Below are 24,911 nucleotides of genomic sequence, written 5' to 3'. Positions count from 1 at the left end.
CATAGTCCCTTGCCCTCAAAAAACTTACAATCTAGTTAGGAAGATACAACCAATTAAAACTCAAAGCAGAATATAATATGTGCTGTGTGAAATTTATAATTAAAGTTCTAGAAAATCAATAAGAAGGAAGAAATTTCTTCCAGTTAAATGAAGAGTTCCCAAAGCTTCATGGGAGAAGATGATAACAGACCTTGAATTATGAGTAGAATTTCAGTAAGGAAATTTATTGGGAGGAGAGCCATAGTCAGGAAGGAACATTCCAGGCAAAGGAATTAGCACATGCTGATTGGAAAGCACAGAGCTTCTTTGAAGAGCATTTTAGCTACAGACAAGCTGGAAAGCGAGAAGAGTCTGGAAATAGATGGCCTTGAATGCTATACTGAGGAGTTTACAGTAGCAGTGGGGCACTATTAAAGGTTTTTAAGAAGGAAAGTGATACTAACAGCTGCATTTTAGAAAGTCATTGGCAAAATACTTTTAGTGTCTTCCCTCTCCTTTGCCCTTGATCCCAATAAAATAGAAATTTTTAAACACCAAAAACCAGAGACCAGTTAAAGAATTTCACTCTCTCTATATTCCCAGGCTGTTCCAGTGCTAGGTTCTTCCCAGATTCTACTTTTATGCTGATCTTATCTCAAGCTTGCAATCTCCCGCTGTCTAAATAGTTTCTAAGCCCCCATTTAGCAAAGCTCTCATGGCTGTGGAGAAAAGGAAACAGGAGTTTGTCTGAGACTGATAGCCAAAGCCCTGCAACTTTCAAAAGGACATTGGGGAAATGGCCTCACGGCTTTTATTACGTGATTCAAAGCATCTGGTAACATTCTGTCACTATCTTCTCTTACTTTATTTAGGACACTAAGAGACAATCTTCTCATTAATCTTTAATTTATATGTAAATAAATGCATGTATTTATATAAAGAATGAGCAAGCATAAATCTAAAATGAAGAATTTCTTTTGTCCTTAAAATGCAAAGAAATTTTAGACTTAATATTATCAAAATGAAATTTTCAGTAAGGACTTTTGGGTACTCTATGTTGTCCTTCCTGACTATAGAGAAGCAAGCTATTCCTTGGAAAGGATCCACAGATCTTGAGTCACCTTGCCTAAGGGTAATCCCCCTTAGGAAGGAAACTCTACACAATAGTGTTAGGGGTCTCAGGATTTCCTGAGGGCCTCCATATTGCTCTGGGTAGGCAGCAGAGTGCCAGGCAAATGGAAAAGGAAAAACTAAAAGCACAAGAGCCATTTAGGAACTAATCCAAGAGTAATTAGGATCTAAAATGGAGTAGGTGCAGAGGAATGGAAAAGAAGGAATGAATCCAAGACAGTCATAGAGAGAACTGACATAGCTTTGTGCCTAAATGAACATGGAGCCAAAGTCAAAAGTCAAAACTATACCTTGGCTAATGGAATTTAAATTAAAAAAAAATTTTTTAAGTCAAAGATAACCTTAAAATTTCCAGATTGGGTTTTTGGAGAGGTTGCTGATACCTTTAGGAAAGTAGATTTGGGGGGGCATCTGGGTGGCTCAGTCATTAAGCGTCTGCCTTTGGCTCAGGTCATGATCCCAGGGTCCTGGGATCGAGCCCCGCATTGGGCTCCCTGCTCCGCGGGAAGCCTGCTTCTCCCTCTCCCACTCCCCCTGCTTGTGTTCTCTCTCTCTGTCAAATAAATAAATAAAATCTTTAAAAAAAAAAAAAAGGAAAGTAGATTTGGAGCGACTGTGATGAATTTTGGACATACTGAGTTTGAAGTGCTAATGGGACATGAGTATAAAAACATCAATTAAGGATTTAGAGGTTCAGACTAGAATTTGGTGAGTTAAAACAAGATGTGTATACACATAGAATCCTTCCACTTATGAAATAAGCACTTAGTATTGTACAATACAGAAAAAAAGTAGGGTTTTCTTTCTTATAATTAAATTTAATAGCTTATAAATGCATTATTCCAGAATGGAAGACAAATCCCAGGTGATGGGATCAACAACAGATTGCCAAATAACCATTAAAAGATATAACTTAAATTTGTTTCAGGAACTTGTAAAAATCCATTGTCTCCATTTTAAACTAGCTATAATTTTTTTTTTAAAAAGTTGCTTTAGGGCATGTGATTGGTAGAAGAAATCAACAAAGAAAACAAGAGATCAAAGGAAAATGGAAGAGGAAGGAAGGAAAACACCATTTTGACATATGAGGGGGGAAAATTCTGTTATTGGGATTTCAACAAAGCAAATAATGAAATAGAAGTTGCACTGACTTATAGTATGCTGAGATATCATGGGCCTTCAGAAACTTTTTTTAAAAGATTTGTTTATTTATTTTAGACAGAGAAAGAGCAAGAGCAGGGGGAGGGGCAAAGGGAGAGGGAGAGAGAGAGAATCTCAAGCAGACTACCCGCTAAGCACAGAGCCCAACACGGGGCTTTATCTCACTGCCCTGAGATCATGACCTGAGCTAAGAGTTTTGAAAAGAAGAAAGTATAATCAGATGTGTCAGATGATGCTGATGGGTCAAGTTAGATTCAAATTGAGTCTTAAAAATTGGATTTGGCAGTGTGACAAAGTGGAGATTATTGCTGACCTTTTTAAGAGTACTTTAGGGGAGTGATGGAGACAAAAGTCTGATTGGAGTAGATGCAAGAGAGAATAGGCTTTCTGCAAAGAAATGAAGAGATAGAACAAATATATAGATTACAGGAGACTTAAAAGCCATCCTTCAGTCACAATGTGTGAACCTTGTTTGGATCCTGATGCAAATAAACAGATTGTAAATATAGAGAAGTGGGTGATAGATGGATAGATGGATGGATGAATGGATGAAAAGATGACATTTATGAAGTAATTGGAAATTTGAACACTTACTAAATAATTATATTAAAGGATTATTGTTAATATTTTCTAGGTGTGATAATGATACTGTGGTTATATTTTTTTAAGGATTTTTATTTCAAAGGTACATATTTATGTACTAAATGATATATGAGATTTACATCAAAATAATGGATGTGGTCAAGAGAAGTGGGTGGAAGGAACAAATGAAATAAAATGAAATAAATTGTCTGAATTGTAATTATTGAAACTGGGTTTTGGGTACCTAGGGGCTCATTATACCATTCTTGTCTATTTTTATATATATTTTTGACATTTTTCTTAATAAAAAAGGTAGAGAGAGAGAATGGGAAGAGATGAGATGGAGACAGAAACTATATAGGCAATAGAAAATTAAAACAAGAAAACTACAACTACTTAGGAAAAAAACTACAATTATTTATATATCCCCTTATATAACACAAACTATTAAAAATGCTTTTTTAAGATACAATCTTTACACTACCAAATTTCCTAGCCTCAGAGACTAATGTACAACACAGTATGGATTGTGAATATCCCAGATACCATTAAGATAGCTATCCTTAAAAAATAAACATGGATTTAATAAATTTAATTAATTTAATTTGATAAATCCTAGACCATATAATGATTGTTTATGTACATGCGCCCATTTTTTTCTTATTGCATAATTAACCATTTTACAGTATATAACATTCTACATTAATACCTGGAATTAACGGTTCTGCTCCTTACCTGTCACTAGTGCCTATGGTAAGGTGTAAGATGATTGTTGACATTATGTTCACCTACTTGGTTTTGCCGTGCTGCGGACTTTACTTCTGTGAGTCAAATAAGAGTGTAAGGTAGCCACTGCCTAATTGTTATTAGATGCTATTACTGTGAAAACCAGTTTTACACCTTACGTAGTATTGGATACATACTTAGAAGTGGGATTGCTGGATCATATGGTAGTTCTATTTTTAGTTTTTTAAGGAACCTCCACACTGTTTTCCATACGGCCAAACCAATATACATTCCTACTAAAAGCATACAAGAGTTCCCTTAAGTAGTTTATTTAAGAAAGTAAACTTCTGTAGTACTTTTAGGAAAATAAACGTTAGTGTGTTAATTATAAAATATCTAAATACAGAAGGCTAGCAGAAGGCAGAGCACTTTTCTCAGTTACGGAAGGAACATAACAAGGATTAAAACAAAAATGACATTTCAAAATTATACTGGACTATATAATCAAGGGAAAAGATCAGTGGCATATTAGGTAAATCATTCCTACCTTTTCCTAGTACTCCTTGTCATAGCTCTCATGTCTCTAACTGAGAGCACTGAGATGACCCCTTCAAATGATCAAGACCTCAAAGTTTATTAATGACCTGAGAATTTCTTAAATAATCAGGACAAGACAGCACTTGGGTTATTTTTAACCAAAGGCCACACTGTACTCTAGATGTAGAAATCATCCCATATTCTGTTTCTTATCTTATCTCATCTCACACTTACTGAGTTGAGTTGTCCAGCCAAACTTAGAAATAGGTGCATAATTTGTGTAAAGTATCAGTCCAGCCCCAACCACACAGTGCCAGAAATATTAAATGGACACCATATTTTCAGAATCGCAGGAGGTCAAGAGGATACATAGGACTAATACGGCATCAGCCTCACATCCATAAAACTAAAAAATGAAATTCCTACAGCTATTCATTACAGGATAATTTGCCAGTTCCCTTATTCAGTTCTGTGTCCAACCAAAAGTAGTATTTCCATATCCCAAATTTAGGGAGGGAAAGGAATGGACAAATAAAATGGAAGAGAGAAAAGGACCTCCGTTTGAACTTCACCAGAGTGTTAGTCAATTAATGGCAATTGTCCAGTTCCCAATACAAACTTTAAACTCACAAGGCCAAAGTTTCCCATCAAGAAACTTAATTGTCCTGCAATGTGCTCCTTTCAGAATATTGCAGAAGCCAAATTTTCTTAGCTGCCTGTGGGTTCTACCCAAGCCTGTGACCTAAGACACCTGGTGAGAAAAAACATGATCCTGTTCTCTGCTTCTCTTAAATCTTACCCATATATCCCTTTCCTCCACTCATTCTCCTCCTATCACAGATCTTGACTTCCACTGGACAAATGTGCCAGCCTCTTAATCCAAGCTGAGATGAAAGACAGAGAAAACAAAATGGAGTGCCACCCACAAGAGCCTGCCACTTTAAGACAGTGCCTACCTAAGCCCTAGAAATAAAAAGCACCACCAGATTCTACTGACCAGAGGAATGACAAAAGTGCAAGAGCTTTGCCTTTTCCACATGAAAGTACTTCCCACAAGAAATGCAGCTGCCCCTGCCATCTTGAGTCCCCAAATCCTATCCCAGCAAACACCAGATCCTGCCAGCTCCACATGGGATGTTGACCTATAGATCTCAGCTGGTTGTGCGGTTGGAAGAACCCCATTCTCTCCCTGTGGGACTTGGTCTCACAAATTCCAGCCCTACAAGCATGACAGCCTTTTTAGTGCAAAGTGACTTGCTCTCCACACAGGACTATACCTATTAAAATTGCAGTTTGAGATCTCAGACAAACCTGACCAACAAATGAATCCCATTATCTAGTAAAATTATTCTCAATGCTGGCTACACAATAGAATCATCTAGGAGCCTTCAAAACAAACAAGCAGATAAAAAACCTGAGGTGGGAGGTATATCCCCCCAAAATTCTACTTATTACTGATCTCCGGTGGGTCTGGGTATCACTGTTTAATAAAAGCACCCAGATGAGTCTGACGGCTCCATAACCACTGGTCCAATATGACATCCTGCCACTTCTGCCAAGGATATTGCTCAGTGAGTCTAGGTTTGTGACTTCTGTTTGAAGTCAGGCCTCTCCCAAAGCTGCAGCTGCAGGCTACTCTAGATCCTTAATCACTAAAGTCCAGTACCCTGTATGTTAACACCCTAAAGCTGCCAGAGCCAGATGAAGAGTAAAAGATGGGTGAAACCCTGAACTCTATGTGCCTGGTTCTCCTCTTTTCCACCACCTGTCTTCTCCGTGAGTGACATGGCTTTTTTCACACAGTGGAAACCACCCCTGGACATTCACAGCCCTTTCCTTCCTCCCTAACCCGTCAGACTACAGCCACAGAGAACACTATCCAATCCACAATTTTGGCCATCACATCTGGCTTCCCATTCCCTTCAGGCATCAATAAAAGAGGGATGGGGAGGGGAGAACAGCTCCCTTAAGCCCTGTTAAATTCAGAGGTACCCCGAACTTCTACTTGTGTAATCGCCCTACTACTTGATGTTGTTTGTTACTATCTCCTCCACTGATCTATAAGCACTGCAAAAACTGGAACAGTGCCTGGTACTCAGTAGGTGCTCACTAAAATGTTTGATGGATGAATTAATGAATGAAGAGGAACCGCTGCCATGGTAGGAGTGGAAAAGATGCAGTCATGCCTTCACTGTTAGGCCCACTATTTAACACGGCTAATTGCAGCCACAAGCAGAGCAGAACTCACAATCCTAACCTGAAAACTCAACATTGGCACTTTTTCTTTACTTAAGCACAGCCTTGCTTTTCAAGGCACCAAAACATTTGCCATCTCCTTGTATTCTGCTTCTACTTTTCTTCTTAGACCTCCCACACAGCAACACCCTAATTGTTCCAAAGTGCTCTGTTCTGTCTGCTTTGCCTTTACCATTTCCAGCTTAACGGCAGCCTAGTTGTTATGTCCCTCCTTAAAATAACCATGGGAACTCTTTCTAGCTCTACAGCGTAGTTTCAGAGAGATTAAGTTAAATGTACAGTAGTAAGTCCTTCCTTTCTTGCTTTCTGACTTCCACAGTGTTTTGAAAGTACTGAATGCTAAGACTGCTTATCCACAAGATTTTTTTCAATAATGGTATGTTTATCTCAGAGTTCTGGCTTACATGTTAATTGTATTGCTACACGTGGGAGAACGAAGCAAAGATGTTTCAGGAATCCTATGGCTCCAGGGCTGTGCTGCCTGCACTTGACTCCGAGCAGATGAATCCAGCCCCTCTGCTCTTACGGACCAAGAAATAAGCAAGAACAGCATGAAGACCAGCTCACAGGAGCAGTCTGACTCACTTGATAACTTCTGAAATACAGATGCACTGTTTCTCTTCAATATTAATTACTATTAAAGATACTTTCAGGTGGCAAAAAGTGTATAGGATCTGAAATGTTAATAGCCGTTGAATCTATTGAAGCACTGCAGAGAATGATGGAAAAAATCAGTGGCGTCAGCAGTATTAAGATCCATTTCTGTGAGTAGTTTTGAAGATTGTTAAAGCGATATCTATTCCACCTACTTACTGATACCTTTATCTTGTTGGCTGTAGGTGGTATGTTTCAAAATATTGTACTCGGACTACCTGCTGTAGAATCATCTAGTGGTGTTTGTTTAAAACAACAACCACCACCGCAACAAAAACACATTCTTGAGTCCCAGATCAATAAAGCAGAATCCTTGGGGTTGAGGCCTTGAACTTATCCTGACCAAAACATTCAGCCTTTGAACTATAAAGTCTAGATTGCTTGCTTGAGACTTCACCAACTGTTAAGCTTCAAATACTCCCAATAGCACTGTCAGCAGGTATTCTTTTTTCTTGAGGGATCTGAGATCAGGTTATGACAAAGTAATTGAAAAGAACGTGAAGGCACAAGTACCCAAGGAGGAGGAAGACAATACCACCAAGGGGAGGGAATGGAAACAGAAAGCCAGAGTCCAAGAAAACCCTTCTTTCCTTCATCCTTTGCCCAGGTTATATGTCCTATGTCTTGGTGTAGTTCAGTCCAACAAGCATATATTGAGCCCCTGCCATGTGCCAGGCACTAGGGATAAAAAGAAACAGAGCAGGCTCACTGTCCTAGGGGAGTTTACAGTTTGGTAGAGGAAGCGGGCTCTTAAATGAGCAATTTAAATAAACATGGTAAGCAAAAGACAGAGATTTGCCCAAGGAATTTTAGGGACTAAGAAGAGGGGTTTGTAATGGAGACTTAGCATGTAGAGAAGAAATTGCCTGAGTGGGGAAATAAGTAGAAATTAGGCAGATGGGGGTGGGTGGGGGGGCTTTTGAGGAGGAACTAAAGGGAATCCAGGAACTGGCGGGAAATGGTGCATGTTCCCAACAAAGGGCAACCTGCACAACCAAAATACTCTGAATCCTAAAGTGATCTCATTTCTATCGGGATTGACAAGCAGTTCAGGACTACTTTATCATAAGTTCAAAGGAATGGAGAAAGATAACCAGTGATCCTGGATAGGCAGACATGGGCCAAGTCAGAAGGTGTATGTATGTCTTGTTAACTTTTCAAAGTCCTATTTTGCTAGCCATCTAGAAGACCTCTTAGATCAATCCTTCAAATTCATTCCAAGTTTATGGTCTCAAACTGTTGATTGAAGTTGCTCCAGAAACACATTACAAGTTTATGGGCCCTCTCTGGGACATTATACAAGAATTGAAATAACTAATAAATGGACAGTAATATCAAAAATTACTCAATATAGGGGCACCTGGGTGGCTCAGTTGGTTGGGCATCTGCCTTCAGCTCCGGTCATGATCCTGGAGTCCTGGAATCGAGCCCCGCATCGGGTTCCCTGCTCAGGGGAAAGCCTGCTTCTCCCTCTCCCTCTGCTGCTCCCCCTGCTTGTGCTCTCTCTCTGTCAAATAAATAAAATCTTTAAAACAAAAATTGTTCAATATAGATTTGAGAATGTTTTAACTATCACTGGAAGGATACATGAAAAACAGTAATATTAATGACCTCTGGAGAGGGAAACTGAGAAGAGAGGTAGGAGGAATTTACATCTCATGGTATATATATTTGTACTGTTGAATAATTACCATGTATATTTATTGCCTAATCCAACAAGTTTAAAAGAGAAGTAAAGAGACACGTTTACTCCATAGCATAAAGAAGCTGTCAACGTGTTAAATGGTGATTTGATTTCTATTGAAAACCCAATTAATGATTCATTGATACAACAGTGACAGTAATAGTATTATTAAAGTAGTTTTGTCCTTCACAGCTTGGGAAAAAAATGGGATTGGAAAAATACAGATTTTGTATATCCTCTATAAATTTGGACTTCTTTTTCTTTTCAGTTTGCAGCTCATCTTGTGAAGATGAAATATCCAAGAATCTGCATTCTAGACGGTGGCATTAATAAGATCAAGCCAACAGGTCTCCTCACCGTCCCATCTCCTCAAATATGAAGAACCAAGACTGTGACTGTGAAAAGGACAGAGTGATATCAGCCCCCAACAGCCCACCTCTTCACAGCCTCACCACTCTGAGACAGAGCTAGACTTCCAGATTGTTGCATTTTCATAAAGTTTTGTCATGAAACATTTTTTTTAAATCTCATAACCCACATGTTCAACCATCCAGGCAACAAACTTGACTGTACATGTATTGCTGAAAGAATTTCCTTAACAGTGAAATCCGATCATGTATTTTTACCACAGTGCAACACAAAGCCAGAGGAATTCAGCTGACAAGGCAGATTTAGCATTATCAAGAAATCTCAATTGCACTGAAAAAGCTGTCTCTCATTGCACTGAACAGACAGTCCTAACAAAGGTATTATTTAGAAACATAGACTGAATGGGGGTTGAAATCATCTTTCTATGATAGTGAAAATCAAAAAGCTATTCTCAGTATATTCCTTGTAAGTAAATGCTATATTTGGCAACTCATTTTGGCCCAGACAGATCATGTGCATGCGTGTGTGTGTGTGTGTATGTGTGTGTGGTGTGTTTAGGAGAAGAATTTAGCCCACTGAAAAAAGTAATAAATAATTTACTTCCAGAAAAATGAAAGTCAGAAACCATTCACATTAGATAGAACATTTGTTAAGCTCCTATGTCAGAGAAACCCAAAATAAGACTGACTTAAACAAACTAGAACTGTATTTCTCACATAAAAGTCTGCATAATGAGTCTAGGGCTAGTATACTGATTTCATAATCATCAAGAACTGAGGTATCTTCACATTGCTTTATTACCCTCAATACATGGTTTCTATCTCATGGATCAAGATGGCTGCTCAGCTCATACCATCATATATGCCATTTAGAAGGAAGGGGATGAAGGAGGAGGGGGGTGTTGGGGGGAAGGAAAGAAATCGGGAGTGGAGCAAATAAGAAAGAGAAGGAAGAGAATGCTCTTTCTCTTTAAGGGCACAAACCAGAAGTTGCACATATTACTTCTGCTTATATACCATCAGCCAGAACTTAGACATATGGCTACACCTAGCTATAAGGAAAACTGGGAATATAATCTTTGGCTGGGAGGTCATTTACCCAGGTAAAAAATTTTATTATTATTTTGTAAAGTTTTAATTATTTAAAAAATTCATTAAACATTATTATTAAAATTTATTATTACTGTGTGGGAAGAGGAGAACATATATTGAAGGATATCTAGCAACCTCTGCCACATTATTCTAAAAATTAAGTACTGTACTTCATTGAATCTCACACATACCACAATTTTATGAACCATAAAGAAAAAAAATGCAACCAAATCAACTGGACATACCATCAATTATAAGATGCATTCCCATTTCAGAAATGTACGCATCTTAGAATTATTGAACTATAGTTCCTTTCTTGATGATCTTCAATTTTAACTAAACAGTGTTGTTGTTTTTCCTCCTTAACTTATATTCCTCTTCAGTGTTAGGAACTACCTAGGTGTAGAACATTTCCATAAGAGCCTCAATTCAACTCTCTGGCTCTGGTTTTATTGTTGCTATTTGTTTTGGTTTTTTGCATCTACTTTTTTATTGAGATACAATTTACATACCATAAAATTCATCCTTTTAAAACATACAATTCAGTGGTTTTTAGTATATTCAGAAAATAGTGCAATCATCACTACTGTCTAATTCCAGAACATTTTTATTCTCCAAAAAAGAATCCTGTAACTATTAGCAGTCATTCCCCATTAATCCCTCACAAGGTCTTTGATTTAATGTTTATATATGATGTGAGATACGTATGCAACCTCATTCTTGCATGTAGATTGCAAGTTGTCCCAGAGGCTGTGTCATTTTATTTGTTTTGCTTAATTGAATTATATTTAGTCATTCACCAAATATGTTTTAAATACCTATTAGATGTACGACATTGACATAACTAGTGATTATATCATTCTGTGACCCCTACATCATATACAAAGAAAAAATGTTTGAGGATAATAAAATTTTACCACCGTTTCCCTAATAGTATTTTGAGGTCATCATCTGCCATGGTAAGAGAAATATTATTAAGTCCTCCTGTCCTTTCCTTCAACTTTTGGTGATTTATCTGACTTCATAGTCCTAATGTGGTACTGATGATCACTTGGAAGGAGTGGTTCCGAGTTCTAAGTTTGCCTTACTGAGAAAGCAGAGAAGGATGAGGGGTGGGGATATGATTTGAATGAATTGGTAGGGCAGTAGAGGAAGATGAAGACCTGGGTATTGAGGAGAGCTGTGTGAGAAGATAATAGCCAACCAATCACAATTTTGCATTTGATCTTTCTTAAAACTTGATACATTTAGGCTTACTTTTTAAAATGAGTTTTTTAACCATTCATATTATGAATATTTAATATTCTCAACAGTAAAATAAGAAAGAGCATGCAATCACTGCCATGTTTACATGCTGGACATGATATTTGGTGGCAGATAGTTTCAACAAAGTTGACATCAACAACTATTTGTTGCCCTAAACCTATATGACCCATGACTATAGAAGTCCTTGGGAATATATCATTGACTCCTACATTATCACTATCAGCACTGTTTCTGGCGTCAGCAGTCTCTTTCCCTCTGTCTGGAATGCCCATACTACTACCACCAGCCCCACAGATACACACACACACACACACACAAATCCTTTAAACTCCACCAGTAGCATCTCCAGTCATTTCAGTCTTCCCCATGCTGCATTAAAAGCCTCAACTACCAAAGCATTCCATTCATACTTCTAATAATAGACTTACTACATCATTTTGCAATTATCTGTTCACATTAGGGACCCATATTAAAATATGAGCCCCTTGAGGTCAAAGACCATAATTTATACTTCTTTTTGTATTCAACAACCTACTACACTGGAGATGCTTGTTAAGTGTAAAATTGAATTTTATCTCTAACTTAGGGATTTTAGAATCTATATGGATAGAAAAAAAACAGGTAATTTTTTCAAATGCCAACTTATCTGGTACCTGGTGATATATAAATAAATCGAAATCGTAATTCACTGAGTGAAGAAAATATCTCTAATATTCTACCTAGCTCTCAAATTCTATAATTCGATAAGTTGGAACAAATAACTTCCAACAACAGAGTAAACTAAGCTAGTTGCATTCCCTTTGCAAAGCATAAAAAATGCTAATTAAAAAGAATATTAAAAATGTCTTCATACTTAACCAAGTTTGAAGGAAATAAACAAATTCCTTGATGTCAGATCTGAAGAGGAACTGAAACACTGTCAGGCGCATGGGCTATCAGCTATCAGTACAGGCCCTGGAAACTGTGGTTTTAACATGCACATATGGTTAAAAGACACACATGAGCATTATTAGGATTATTAGGATAGTGGCACTAATAATTTAGAAGTATTAAATTATTTTATCATTCCCACAATTCTTTGTCCTAAAGAATAAATTGCTTTTGTAATAATTTACTTGAAATAATATATTTTTGAATAAAATGCCTGTCTCTGCAAAAAAAAAAAAAAAAAAAGACACAGCCTTGGGCCTTCTGGTAGGGAGTTTGTATCGACTACTTTACACAGTGACAGTCTCAAAGAACTCTTTCCTCCACGAAGTGACTAGAAATAACCCCACCAAATCAAGGAGGGTACAGGGGAGATTGTCCTGGTGTTCTGAGTAAAGAAAGACAAATCTGTTGTAGACAGATGGAGGTGTTCAGTGGAAAGGCTGTAATAAGTCCCCAAATCAGAACAGGTTTTAAGACATGTGTTCATCTGACTATTTAAAAATGAGACCAATAAATTAAATCAAACTTTTGGAAAACATAGGTGATGCCAGATCTTTGATTCCTTTTCCAAATAGTTACATAAAAATACAGCGGACCCTTGAACAACACAGGGGTTAGAGGCACCAGCCCCTACACGGTCAAAAATCCTTTTACAGCTTTTGCCTGCCTACCATTGACCATAAGCCTTACCAATAACAGTCAAGTAACACGTATTTTGTGTATTATATGTATTAAATTCTGTATTCTTACAATAGAGTAAGCGAGAGAAAAGAAAACGTTAAGGAAATCATAAGGAAGAGAAAATACATTTACAGTACTGTACTGTATTTATTGAAAAAGATCCACATGTCAGTGGACCTGCACAGTTCAAACCTGTGTTCTTCAAGGGTCAATTGTACTTCTTGATAGATTAATATCAAAAGTATGGTACAGCCTCTCTAAAAGATCTTAATGCAGTAGTGTCATCTGGTAAAACCCACTCTCAAGAGGCAGGACTGCTGTGAGTGCTGTAGAGTTGGTGGGTGTTGGGCTGCAGCAGAGTCACAAACCGTCCCCTCATGGGTGTACGTGATGGCTCCGTATACGCCTACTGTTAACCAAATAATTCACTTTCCTTGGTAAACATTCATTAAGCCAAAGAGTGGAAACAAAACAAGAATATTTATGATAGATTTTTGTTTGGGTGTTCAATCTCAAGACCAAATACCCTTCACAACTACCCCACCTTAGATTTTATGTGGAAAAATAACAGAGAAGTGTCACAAACCTTCAGGGTCTGACACTAGCATTTGCTCACGCACAAACTTTAGGTTTTGTAAACCAGTTTTATCTCATTTAATGTTAGAAATAGTACGCATTATAAATAAGCCATTTTAAAAGTTAGCCATATTTTTTTTAAGTTGCGTGTATTTATATCTTTTCTGAGTAATTTTCTTGTTAATGTCTTATGATAGATGCTTGTCACATGAAGACTAAAATTGGATCTTGGCAAATTCAGTATTCTTTAGATAGATTGTGATATTTGTAACTTCTACCATGACTTCCAGGCCTCATGTCTCCTTGGGTTGACATTCCTTAATATTTTTTTCTCCTCCTTTCAGAGGACACATTTTTAGTTTGCATTCTCTACAGCATTGCAATAATACTGTTCTGTTCTAACGCTCACTGTCACCAGTAAACAGTGCGTGGATGAGTACCAAGGCACCGTATTGCCAACATTCCTGAATATTATATATTAATCCTCTGGGTGGTAGAGGTTAAAGCACTGTCCTGTCTTGGCTTAAGACTAATCTTAGAGCTATAACAAATGCATTTAAAGCATTAGATCAGATTCTAAATATTGCATCCTGCCACTCTAAAAGACAGCTTTTGAAAATATTACTATCTTTATATAGAAATGTGACTTTTTAAAAAAACAGTACATGACCTACCATTCTTTTGAAAAACTGTAATAGTGTGATCACTAGGTAAAGCATTAAAACCTGACAATCCATGCATTAATTTTCTCATTAACTCTGGAAATTTATTCTTGTTTCCCATTCTTATTACTTTTTTTCTCTATTAGCATACTTTTCAATCCTTTAAGGTAGAATAACTTATTATTTTAAGGCTTATAGTGTGCTGGAACTGGCTCCTAGTGGCTTGGGACAGCTGAATATACCCATTTCTTCCCAACTGTATGTTCAATGATCTCACACTGGTAGCTTAAAATTGGCCACACCAGGAGTATTTACACCATAGAAATGGCAAACATCACAAATCATAGCTTTCCTTTTATTCTTTTTTTTTAAGCCAGTTAGTTATATTTATCAGCAAACCATAGGTTTTAACCATCCTATGGTCATTATGTTGTCTATGGATTACAAATTGTGAAAGCAAAAGGAATTTTAAAGATCATCCAATCCAAGCATCATTGTTTCAAACAATAAGAACAGTGAAATGATTTTGTAAAAATCACATAGCCAGTAAAAGATCCAAAATTACAATTCTGCTTTCCTGATTGACTCCTAACCCATTTCTCTGTCCATCATATATAGATAGAGAAGGTAAAAGGACACCAATTTCAACCCATTACACACTCATTACAGATCAACTTTAGGTCAGGGTCTGTGTTAGATGATGCATGGGATACAAAAATGAAAAACGAAAGGTGTCGATTAAACTCACCGTTGAATATATGACATAGAAGTGCCACTTAACTTCAGCTCCTAGCAGATGCCACTCCACTGCCCCATCATATTCACCATTCAAAAGTAAAGATTCCTCCCCCACAAAAAAAAAAATGTAGTTAAGTATTCGAGCTAAGGGTAGAACCACTGTGAGAAACTCTTGCTATGTATAGTGTTACCTCTTCACCTCTAAGACAACATTACCCAGAAAACATCCCTGGTGGAGAACTACATTGTCTCCGTCTACAGTCAAAGCCTTTATATACAGGGTCAAAGGTCAATCACTGTCTTCTACACCTTAACTAGGGACTACGTTCAAAGGATTGGAAAAGTCCTTGTATCAGCCTCCAAGTTGTGTTTGGAAAGCTGAGGACGGGAACTATTGGGGGAGGGAGAGGAGTAACTAGTTTCTAGGTCTATTATTCATAAAAGAGAAGAAACAGAGGTCATTTAGGTCATTTGCTAACTCAAAAAAATTATTTTTATGCCCTGAGTTAAACTATCCTGATAATTTATTACTTGTCAGATAATGTATCTTTTCTAAAATTATCCTTAAGATCATTAATAATCCCATGTACCATGTATTCATTGCCATGGACACCATATAGGGTCATGAAGGATCTGAACAGCATGTGAGGAATATGACTACTGGATTGAGGCCAAATGACACAGAAAGTAATTTGCATAGTGTTGTGCCACCAAAAAGGATTTTTTAAATGGATAATGAGGATTAAAAACAATCTCTGTATTCACACATTATCATTAATTATATACGGCAATATAGAGGACAGGATAAAGCATCTAACTTGATGCACTGCTCAGTGTGACCATTTTAACTCCTTATTCTGAGCCTGTTTCCTGTTTACAAAGGTTTCAAGAGGTTCTTTTTTTTTATAAGTATTTTTTTTTTTTTTAAGATTTTATCTATTTATTTGAGAGAGAGAGAATGAGAGAGAACACATGAGAGGGGATAGGGTCAGAGGGCAAAGCAGACTCCCTGCCAAGCAGGGAGCCCGATGCGGGACTCGATCCAGGGACTCCAGGATCATGACCTGAGCCGAAGGCAGTCGCTTAACCAACTGAGCCACCCAGGCGCCCTCAAGAGGTTCTTGTCCCAGAAGTGTTGTCCACTCTGTCCCCCATCTGCCCTAGCATGACTGTGCTTTCTGCCCATGACTGAGATTTGCCTTGGCATGAAGGCCTACCCTGAGCAACTAGTGTAAACAGGTAGAATTCATTTTCAGGGACTTCTCCATTTATTTCTATGATAAAGTTATCACACAATATCAATTCAGAGGTAGGAGGTCAATTTGAGTTATTTACTTTCCTAAATTAGTCTGATAGAGGCTGATCTGTGTTAAAAAGTTTTCAACCCTCCTTTGGGGCTAATACAATTCAATGACTGTATAGCCCCCCTAAACTGTGGTTTATCTATGTTTGGTTTGTAACAAGATTTTTTTTCATATCAACATGCCTTATTGTTAATATCAGATAATCATTTTGATTTATGCCACCATCTGGTGCCTGAAAAGAGGTATGAGATGAGCATTTTCCTGATAACAAGGAAATTTTTTAAAACACCCCTCCTCCATTTTATATTAAATTAACTATCCTAAGCAAAGTAAGTCTAACAGCATCCCAGGTAATAGAAAAGGACTAGTTCAGATTTCAGAAAGAAATATATCTATAGATACTTATCTAGCTACTGGTTAACTAATATTTTACAAGACCTGTTGGACATGAAATGTGCTGATTGGGCATTGAAGCACACATTTCAAAATATGTTTACTTGTAAATCACATATTTTTATTTATTTTTCTAAAGATTTTATTTATTTACTTGACAGAGAGAGACAACAAGAGAGGGAACAAAAGCAGGGGGAGTGGGAGAGGGAGAAGCAGGCTTCCTGCGGAGGAGGGAGCCCAATGCGGGGCTCGATCCCAGGACCCTGGGATCATGACCTGAGCCAAAGACAGTTGCTTAATGACTGAGCCACCCAGATGCCCCAATAAATCACATATTTTTAAAGTGTAAATATAGAGGTGAATGAAATAATTAAAGAAGATGGTTTTAAAAAATAATTTGCAAAAAAAATAATTTACTCTTTAACCCACTCATTTCAATATAAATTCTGGCAATGTCATTTTAGCATGAATCCTAGGCAGCAAGATAACAACTATTTAAAATTTCAGTGGTGACTTATATAACTTACATAAAGCAAGATGTTACATACTTGTACAGAAACTACCCCATAAGATGACAATAGCTCAAGCAGAAGCTGACTATATTAAGTGCCCTATAAATAATTAATTGTATGACATTCTGAAGTGAATTTAAAACTCCCCTTTTTGATTAAGTGATGTAATATCAAAATTCATATTAAGGTTCATTATTGTCAGCCAAATTAATTCTATTAAATCAGTAGAATAGTCGTTATTCTATTAAAGGATAAATTAATGAGGAAATTAATTGTTGTAATTATTTAGTTCTTTTAATTAGCTAGTCCTGCGCAGGACATTAACAGAGCCTTTTTAAAAGCAGCTAGGCATTTCTTGTAGAGCCTGATTGAAATTTTATATGAGTAGACTATTGGGTATGTACTCTTATTACTTACCAGCTAGAACATAAAGATGATTTGTAGTATCTGAACAAAATGCTAAATTAAGTATCTGGTACAAATGAGTTGTATAAAAATAGCCAAATGAAAACAGTCAACTTTAAAAAGGTCCTACTGAAACTCCAAAGCTGTTATTCCCACCCTAGACCCCTCTACCCGACATATCTTGGCTCCAGGTCATGTTTTTGTTGTTCCATGAGAGCACATGAGTGATTCAGCTATCTCAAGGGCTGGTGAAACCTTAACCCCTCCATGATGCCTTTCCCCTCAAATGGCCTGTGTGTTTTTGCTCACCCAGATCCTAGAGGGCTGGAATGAGGAAGAACTGTGGGCTGGGGTTTCAGGTTGGCTGGCAATTGCTGTATTCATGGTTGAGAGAGGCGTTGAACTTTCTCAAGGATCTTTCATTTCACAGGGCTAAGCACCCTTACACCCACCAGAATCACAGTCCATCCCACTTGTCGCAGCACTGCTCAGGAAGATCGGCCTCTGCCGTGGCTGTCTTCAGAGCGGTCCTCCCGATCTCGTGGGTCAGAATTTAGCCTCCAGACACCTCGAGAATGAGAAATAGGTGTCAAAATCCCAACACTAACACATTGAAAGTAAGTTGTCAAAAGACGCAGAGAAAAACAATACATGTTTCAGACAGAGGAGAAAGAAGCGAGAGTTAGAGTTTCTCTCCCTTAAGAAACCACGAATTTGAGGGAGCCCACAGGAAGAGGGAGAGCTAGAATCCAAGAACCCAGTTCTTCTGGCCCTCGCTGCTGCCCCTCTGTGTGCCCCATGCAACTGACGAGGGGTTTCTCAGACTCTAGTTCCTCCCATATAAAATGGGGATAATAGCATTTACCCAGCCTATCTCCCAGGCTTATGTGGAAGCTCATGGAAGAGCATTTTGTAAAAGGAAAAGTATTATGCAAATGTAATATGCTTGGGGCGCTTGGGTGGCTCAGTCAGTTAAGCATCAGACTCTTGGCTTTAGCTCAGGTCATGATCTCAGGGTCCTGAGATCCAGCCCCCTGTCAGCCTCCCCACTCAGCACAGAGTCTGCTGGAGATTCTCTCCCTCCTCCTCTGCTCCTCTCCCCTCCCCGCAACATACACACTCTCTCAAATAAATAAAATCTTAAAAACAAATGTAATATGCTTACAATTTTTATAAAAGTCATAACTGATCTATCAAGCTATCAAGCCAAAGTTTGTATGTATTGTGTTGTTTTTAAGAAGAAATTTTGACACAAAAAAATACTCTTACAATCCTATATTTGGTCCTATTATGCAACATAAACAGGAGGGAAGCCTTCCTGAGCAGTGTTAAAATAGATTATACACTACACACTCGCCACTGTTTGATTAAAAGCAACTATTTCTGCTAAATGGATACATTTTATCCAAGATCCTTTCAGATTTCTCTTTGTTTTATACACCACCTTCCCCTAACCCAGTTTTACCAACTTAAAACACCCTCCTTTTACAATAATCAAAATTCTCTCTTGATAAAATCTGGCAGTTTCAGCTTTGCCAATAGCCATCTACACCTAGATGGCAGATTAACTTTATTTCAAATCCACTCTTTCCTTCAGTTTTATCTCCCTCTTCTCTTGCAGCTCTCCCGTGGACTTCAAAGCAGCTTTGTGGTTTGCCTTGCAGAAAATCAATGGTTGGAAGATGAAAGGCAGCCTTGTTTATCTCTGCCTGCTGAAGGTCATTTTCCTCAGTAGCATCTGCGTGCGATCCACAGCCACTTTTCCTTGCAGAGGGGAGATGTAAGTGGATTATACCCAAAAACCATTATAAGGGGAGAGCAGAATTTTAAATGGGTAAGATCACATCAAAACACAAATGTATTCATAATAGTAAGAAGAGTTTGGGAGTACTGGTGCATAAATTTAGATGTGACCCTGATTTTTTTTTAACCATGTCTGGATGTATTGTGGGGGACAAAACTATATAGTTTATCGCATTCTCTAACAGGCACCTGAGAAGTTATTTGAACTTAGCAGGCTTTAAGGATGTGACTACTGAAGGGCATTAATTAAGGAGTGTGGGTAGGTATTTGTACCTAAGTAAGTAGAAGCATTGTTGTCCTACTGCAGATATGGCCAGAGCTGTCGTCCTGGCTTAGCCAACTTGTACATCATACATCAGTCTCTTTTCAAACAATGATGATACACTCTAACCCAATCCTATCACATACATTGCTTAGCTCCCAATGTTCTTTATATTCCAAGGATGTTTCTTGAACCAGTATTGGGAGAAGAGACCTAAAAAAGCTCATACATTCCCCGAGGCTCTCAAGTCAAAGTGTGCTCTGAGGTCCCAGAGTGGATGGCTTGTGCTTCCAAGACAACACTTTGTCTGTGATGTAGCTAGTGGGTTATGTCAGGTAGTAAAGTTTTGGTATTCTTTGATGGTATTAAAGCCAGGGACCTAAAAATCTCTGCCAGTCACCCCCTTCTCCACCAAGTCCTGAATAAAATTTACATACCAGGGATAACAGCAAGTGCAAAACAAAGTAGCAGTTTATGGCTGGGCCAGTTACCACTACTCCCCAATTTAGAGCTTTTGTAAACCTGAGTTAAAGCCCATAGCTTAAACTCGAGACCTGTGGAGTATCTTCTGCGCTCCAAGGCAGAATCTAAATCTTAGGGGCACCTGGGTGGCTCAGTCAGTTAAGGGTCTACCTTCAGCTCAGGTCATGATCCCGGCATCCTGGGATAGAGCCCCATGTTGGGCTCCCTGCTCAGCGGGGTGTCTCCCTCTGCTGCCACCCCCCCCACTTGTGTTCTATCTCTCTCTCTCTCAAATAAATAAATAAATAATCTCTTTTTTTTAAAGAATCTAAATCTTAGATCACATTTTCTAATTTATTACATGGTATGGGAACTAAAACAAAAGACCAGTAAGTTTAAGGGATGCCTGGGTGGCTCAATCGGTTAAGTGTCTGCCTTCAGCTCAGGTTGTGATCTCAGGGTCCTCAGATCGAGCCCCACATCAGGCTCCCTCCTCAGTGGGGAGTCTGTTTCTCCCTCTGCCTGCTGCTCCCCCTGCCTGTGCTCTATCTCTCTGACAAATAAATAAATAAAATCTTTAAAAAAAAAAGAAAAAAAAGACCCGTAAAGTTAAGTACGCATATAAACAGATAAGAAAACAAAAAAGAAGGCCAGCTAACTAAAGGGGCATTATTTCAGCTTACCAATTGTACCACCTGCAATGGAAGGAAAAGAAGGGCAAAACTCTTAAAATACAGTAATCCTGCTCTATTTGGCAGGATTTTCCAGAGAGACAGAATCAATATATATAGGAGATTTATATAAGGGGTTGGCTCCCACAATTTCGGAGGCTGGCGAACCCCAGGATCTTCAGGGTGAGTGCACAGGCTGGAGACCCAGGACAGCTGATGGTTCCAGTCCAAAGACCAGCAGGACTCAGTGCAAGTCCAAAGGCAGGAAAAGGTTGATGTCCCAGTTCTGAAGGCCATTAAGCAGGAAGAATTCTCTCTTTCTTGGGGGAGGGTCAGTCTTTTTGTTCTATTCACACCTTCAACTGATTGGATTCAACACATTGAGGAAGGCAATCTGCTTTACAGCTACCAATTCAAATGTTGATCTCATCTTAAAACAACTCTCACAGACACACCCAGGATAATGTTTCACCAGATATCTGGGCACACTGTGACCCAGTCAAGTTGACGCATAAAATTATCCATCACACCTGCCCATCAGTAAGTGTGGCCCAAACAAATATTCTGGAACCAGAAGAATCAGATTAGTATTCCCTCCTTTTGTGGGGAGGAACAAGGAAGGAGAATGGGCAAAATGTGAGGAGGGTTTCTCTTTCCTACATTTAGAACTCTCTCCCCTTTCTAGATTTCTCTGAGGGCAAGATGAGTAACATTTTCATTTTGCTATTTCCCATAGAAACTAGGACACTGTCAGCAGAGAAGTGGGCTTCAAGGAGAGTTTATTGACTGAATGAAGAGAATGACTATTCACAACATATAAAGCATTAATCAACAATGATTAAGAGCCAGGTCGGTGCCCAGACCCTGGGATATGCAGTGGGTGATATTAAAGAGATAGCACACAGTATAACAACTCTGTCGTAAGTGTTGGCACATACAAAGGAATTTTAAAAGGGAACAATAATGTAACTGTGGCATAGGCTACAACTGTTCTGTGCGATCAGCAAAAGCTGGGCCCAGTACTTCTCTATGAACCAGGGCTGTCCCTAATAAGACCACTTCTCAAGATGGGGGCTTTTGTGCTTTGGACTTAGACGCTTTGCCACTTATTGAATGCGTGGCCTTGGACAAGTTATTCTGCTTCCTTTAGCCTCCGTTTCCTTATCTCTTAAATAGACCAATGCCTGCTTTGCAGGGTTGGTATGAGAAATAAAGACAAAAATCGTTATAAGGCATCTAATACTGAGCACAGAGAGCACATAAAAATAGAGGCAGCTATTTTTATACTTTTTATTGTTAACCTACCAGAGGACAGCTTTTCACCTTACTATTAGTTTGCCCTTAAAAGCACAGTAAATCTCATAATGTCTACACGCTCGAGGTCTTTTTCCACCCATAATGTGGGAATTAACTAGCCAAGACAGAGAACGCGCTAAGGAAGAAGGAAATAGAGCCCTTCCTTTTAGAAGCTAACCCTAAAACGAGGGCCATGGGGAGGGCCCAGGACTGTTTAACAGCCATGAGCTGGGCGCTGTGGAATCTGGAGCAAGTCCTGCTGATCTTTAGGGAACTGGCACCTGTTGGCTTGGATTATGTGCCAAATGTCCCGAGTGCCAGCAGCCATTTGGTTGTGGGGATCAGCACGCAGGAGCCAGCTGCTAACCCACTGAACCTTCCAGAAAACTGACCCAGGACTGTGACAATGTGCAGTCCTGCCCCCAGGAGCTGCCACCCTAGCTCTGACTTCTTGATTTTCCAAGTGCCTATTCTGAGTCAGTTGTATAGAGCGGCAAGCTGAAATTCCCTTTAAGCGTCTGTCGCCAGCGCGTTCTCTTGCCTTTGTCCCTAACATCCCGCCCCCCCACCCCCACCCCGCGCCGAAAGCACAGTGAGTTCGTTCCGCAGAGGTGACCGATGGCTCCCCACCCGAGGGGGAGTCTGCTCTTGATGCACAGATCAGTACGTGTCTCTGACGCCGCCCAGCCCACAGTGCCACGAAAAATCTTTCCTCTGCTGATTAATTACTGATATTAATAATAAGTGACTTTAACTATCTGAGGATTCACGGCCTCAGACAAGAGGAAAGAAATTCTAATTCATGAGAGTGGTGCTCCCTTTCTGTGTGTCTGTTCTAGAAGCAGCCTGATTACTTAACCTAAAAGCAAGCAGGGGAAACAAAACAAAACAAAACAAAACGAACCCTAATAATTCTTTGGAACAAGTTTTCTATTAGGACTTTTAATTTAATTTAATTTAATTTAATTTTTTTTTAAAGATATTATTTATTTATTTGACAGAGAGACACAGCGAGAGAGGGAACACAAGCGGCGGGGGGGGGGGGGGCGGGGGGGGGGGAGAGGGAGAAGCAGGCTTCCTGCAGAGCAAGGAGCCCGATGCGGGGCTCGATCCCAGGACCCTGGGATCATGACCTGAGCCGAAGGCAGCCGCTTAACGACTGAGCCACCCAGGCGCCCCAGGACTTTTAATTTTAAAAAACTACCTTAAATGTGTCTCTTATTACAAACACCCACACTAAATAAAATTGGAGTTAAAATTTAGCAGGTTGATTGCTCCTCTTTATTTTTTATTGCTGCTCTGTATTTTTTCAGGGAAAGGGAAAGTACTGACTGGTACATAGGAACTCCACAGTCCCAAGCACACTTTTCTACATGTTTCGATGCCTTTGTACTGTTGGAAGAGGGGTGACTGCGCATTTTGCACTGATACATTGCTCTAATACAGCGTGTTAGAACAGCATGAGGTACTGCAGAAGAGTGTGTGCGTGAGTCTTTAGATGGGGACTCGGCGTTTCCCTTCCTGCTTGTATGACCTGAGACATTCAATTTAACTTCGCTGAGCCTTGGTGTCCATATCTGTAAAGTGGGTTGAATAATCATGTGCACTTCACGGGGCTATAGTGAAGATTAATGTGAAAATGTAGGTAAAGCACTTATCACAGTGCCTGGCACACAGGGAAGACTCAACCCACGAGGTAGCTAATATTATTAATATTATTACTTATATAAGACATCACATTCCATGCTGCTGCGTGCCTTTTCCAAATTCTTGTGCCATTGAAATGCAAGCAATGGTGAAATTGGGCAAGCAAGATGCATTTCTTGGCTAGTAGAGGTAGCTTCCTTTATTCATCGTGTCTACAGGCCCAGGATGGGCCAGGAAATACAAAGAAAATGGAGAAGTGCTCTGGAGGAATTAGAGGATGACCACGGGGGGTGAGTCACAATGCAGAGGGGAGCACGCCTGGGTTGGCTGGGGTGGCAGGGAGACCCTTTAGCTAAAACCTAATGAGCAGTAGGACTTTTACACTGGGAGGGCATTTCAGCTAGAGGAAAGTGAATGCCCAGACCCTAGGAGATGAGGGGAAGTAGAAACTCAGGGGAGGTCAAAGTAGTGGGGATGTATGAGGGGGAAAACGGCCCTCCCCAATACTTCTGGGGCCTGTGCAAGAGCACAGATGGAGGCCCTTGTTCTGAACGGTATGCACAGGGAATCCCAGCGTTCTGGATTTCTGAATGAAATGTCTTGCCAAGGGGGTGGGCAAGACATTAGCTTAAGCGTACATCCCTTCTGGCCCCAGGGAATGTCCAGAGGAGGGAAGGCTGAGGTGGAGCGGGTAGGGGGGGTGGGGATGCATGGACTAAAGCATGGATCAGGAGCCAGAGCAGGGGCCACTGGAGAGTTCTGAACAGCAGCACAACCTGATCGACTGCAAATGTTAGACATGTCATTCTTACAGCAGAAAAGAGGGTTGATTGAAGGAGGAAAGACCTGGGAGCAGGCAGTCCAGTAAGGCTTCTGTCCATGTGGCAGAGGTAAAGATGGCAAGTTGGGTGCCCTGAACGAGAGGAAGAACAATGGGGATGGAAATGGAAGAACAAAGAGAGAAGATATCAAGGATATAGAGTCATCAGGACTTAGTAATTTTTAGGAAAATGTCTGTGTGGGTGGGTAAGGGAATAGTAAGGAAGATAGAGAAATCTAGGTTGGCGACCTGGTTTTGAGCTTCATCAAGAAGCAATGCTGACCAAGATAGGGAGTGGTAGGAAGAGGAGATT

The 24,911-nt window shown here is 39.4% G+C and overlaps 1 protein-coding gene across 3 annotated transcripts in view; it reads left to right on the top strand.

Moving 5' to 3' along the window:
- Positions 1-12,904, top strand: part of TBCK (TBC1 domain containing kinase) — a 227,777-nt gene extending 214,873 nt beyond the window's left edge. For all 3 annotated transcript variants that reach the window (XM_036094769.2, XM_036094767.2, XM_078069049.1), the window contains one exon: positions 8,979-12,904. In XM_036094769.2, coding sequence (XP_035950662.1) covers positions 8,979-9,089 — 111 coding nt within the window. In that variant the 3' untranslated portion in view covers positions 9,090-12,904. The remainder of the gene's footprint in view (positions 1-8,978) is intronic.
- Positions 12,905-24,911: the final 12,007 nt, after the last annotated feature.

Source organism: Halichoerus grypus, chromosome 3, assembly GCF_964656455.1.
Source record: "Halichoerus grypus chromosome 3, mHalGry1.hap1.1, whole genome shotgun sequence".
Lineage (NCBI taxonomy): Eukaryota > Metazoa > Chordata > Mammalia > Carnivora > Phocidae > Halichoerus > Halichoerus grypus.
Note: the sequence above shows the minus strand (reverse complement) of the source record. Positions and strands in the feature narration are given on the sequence as shown.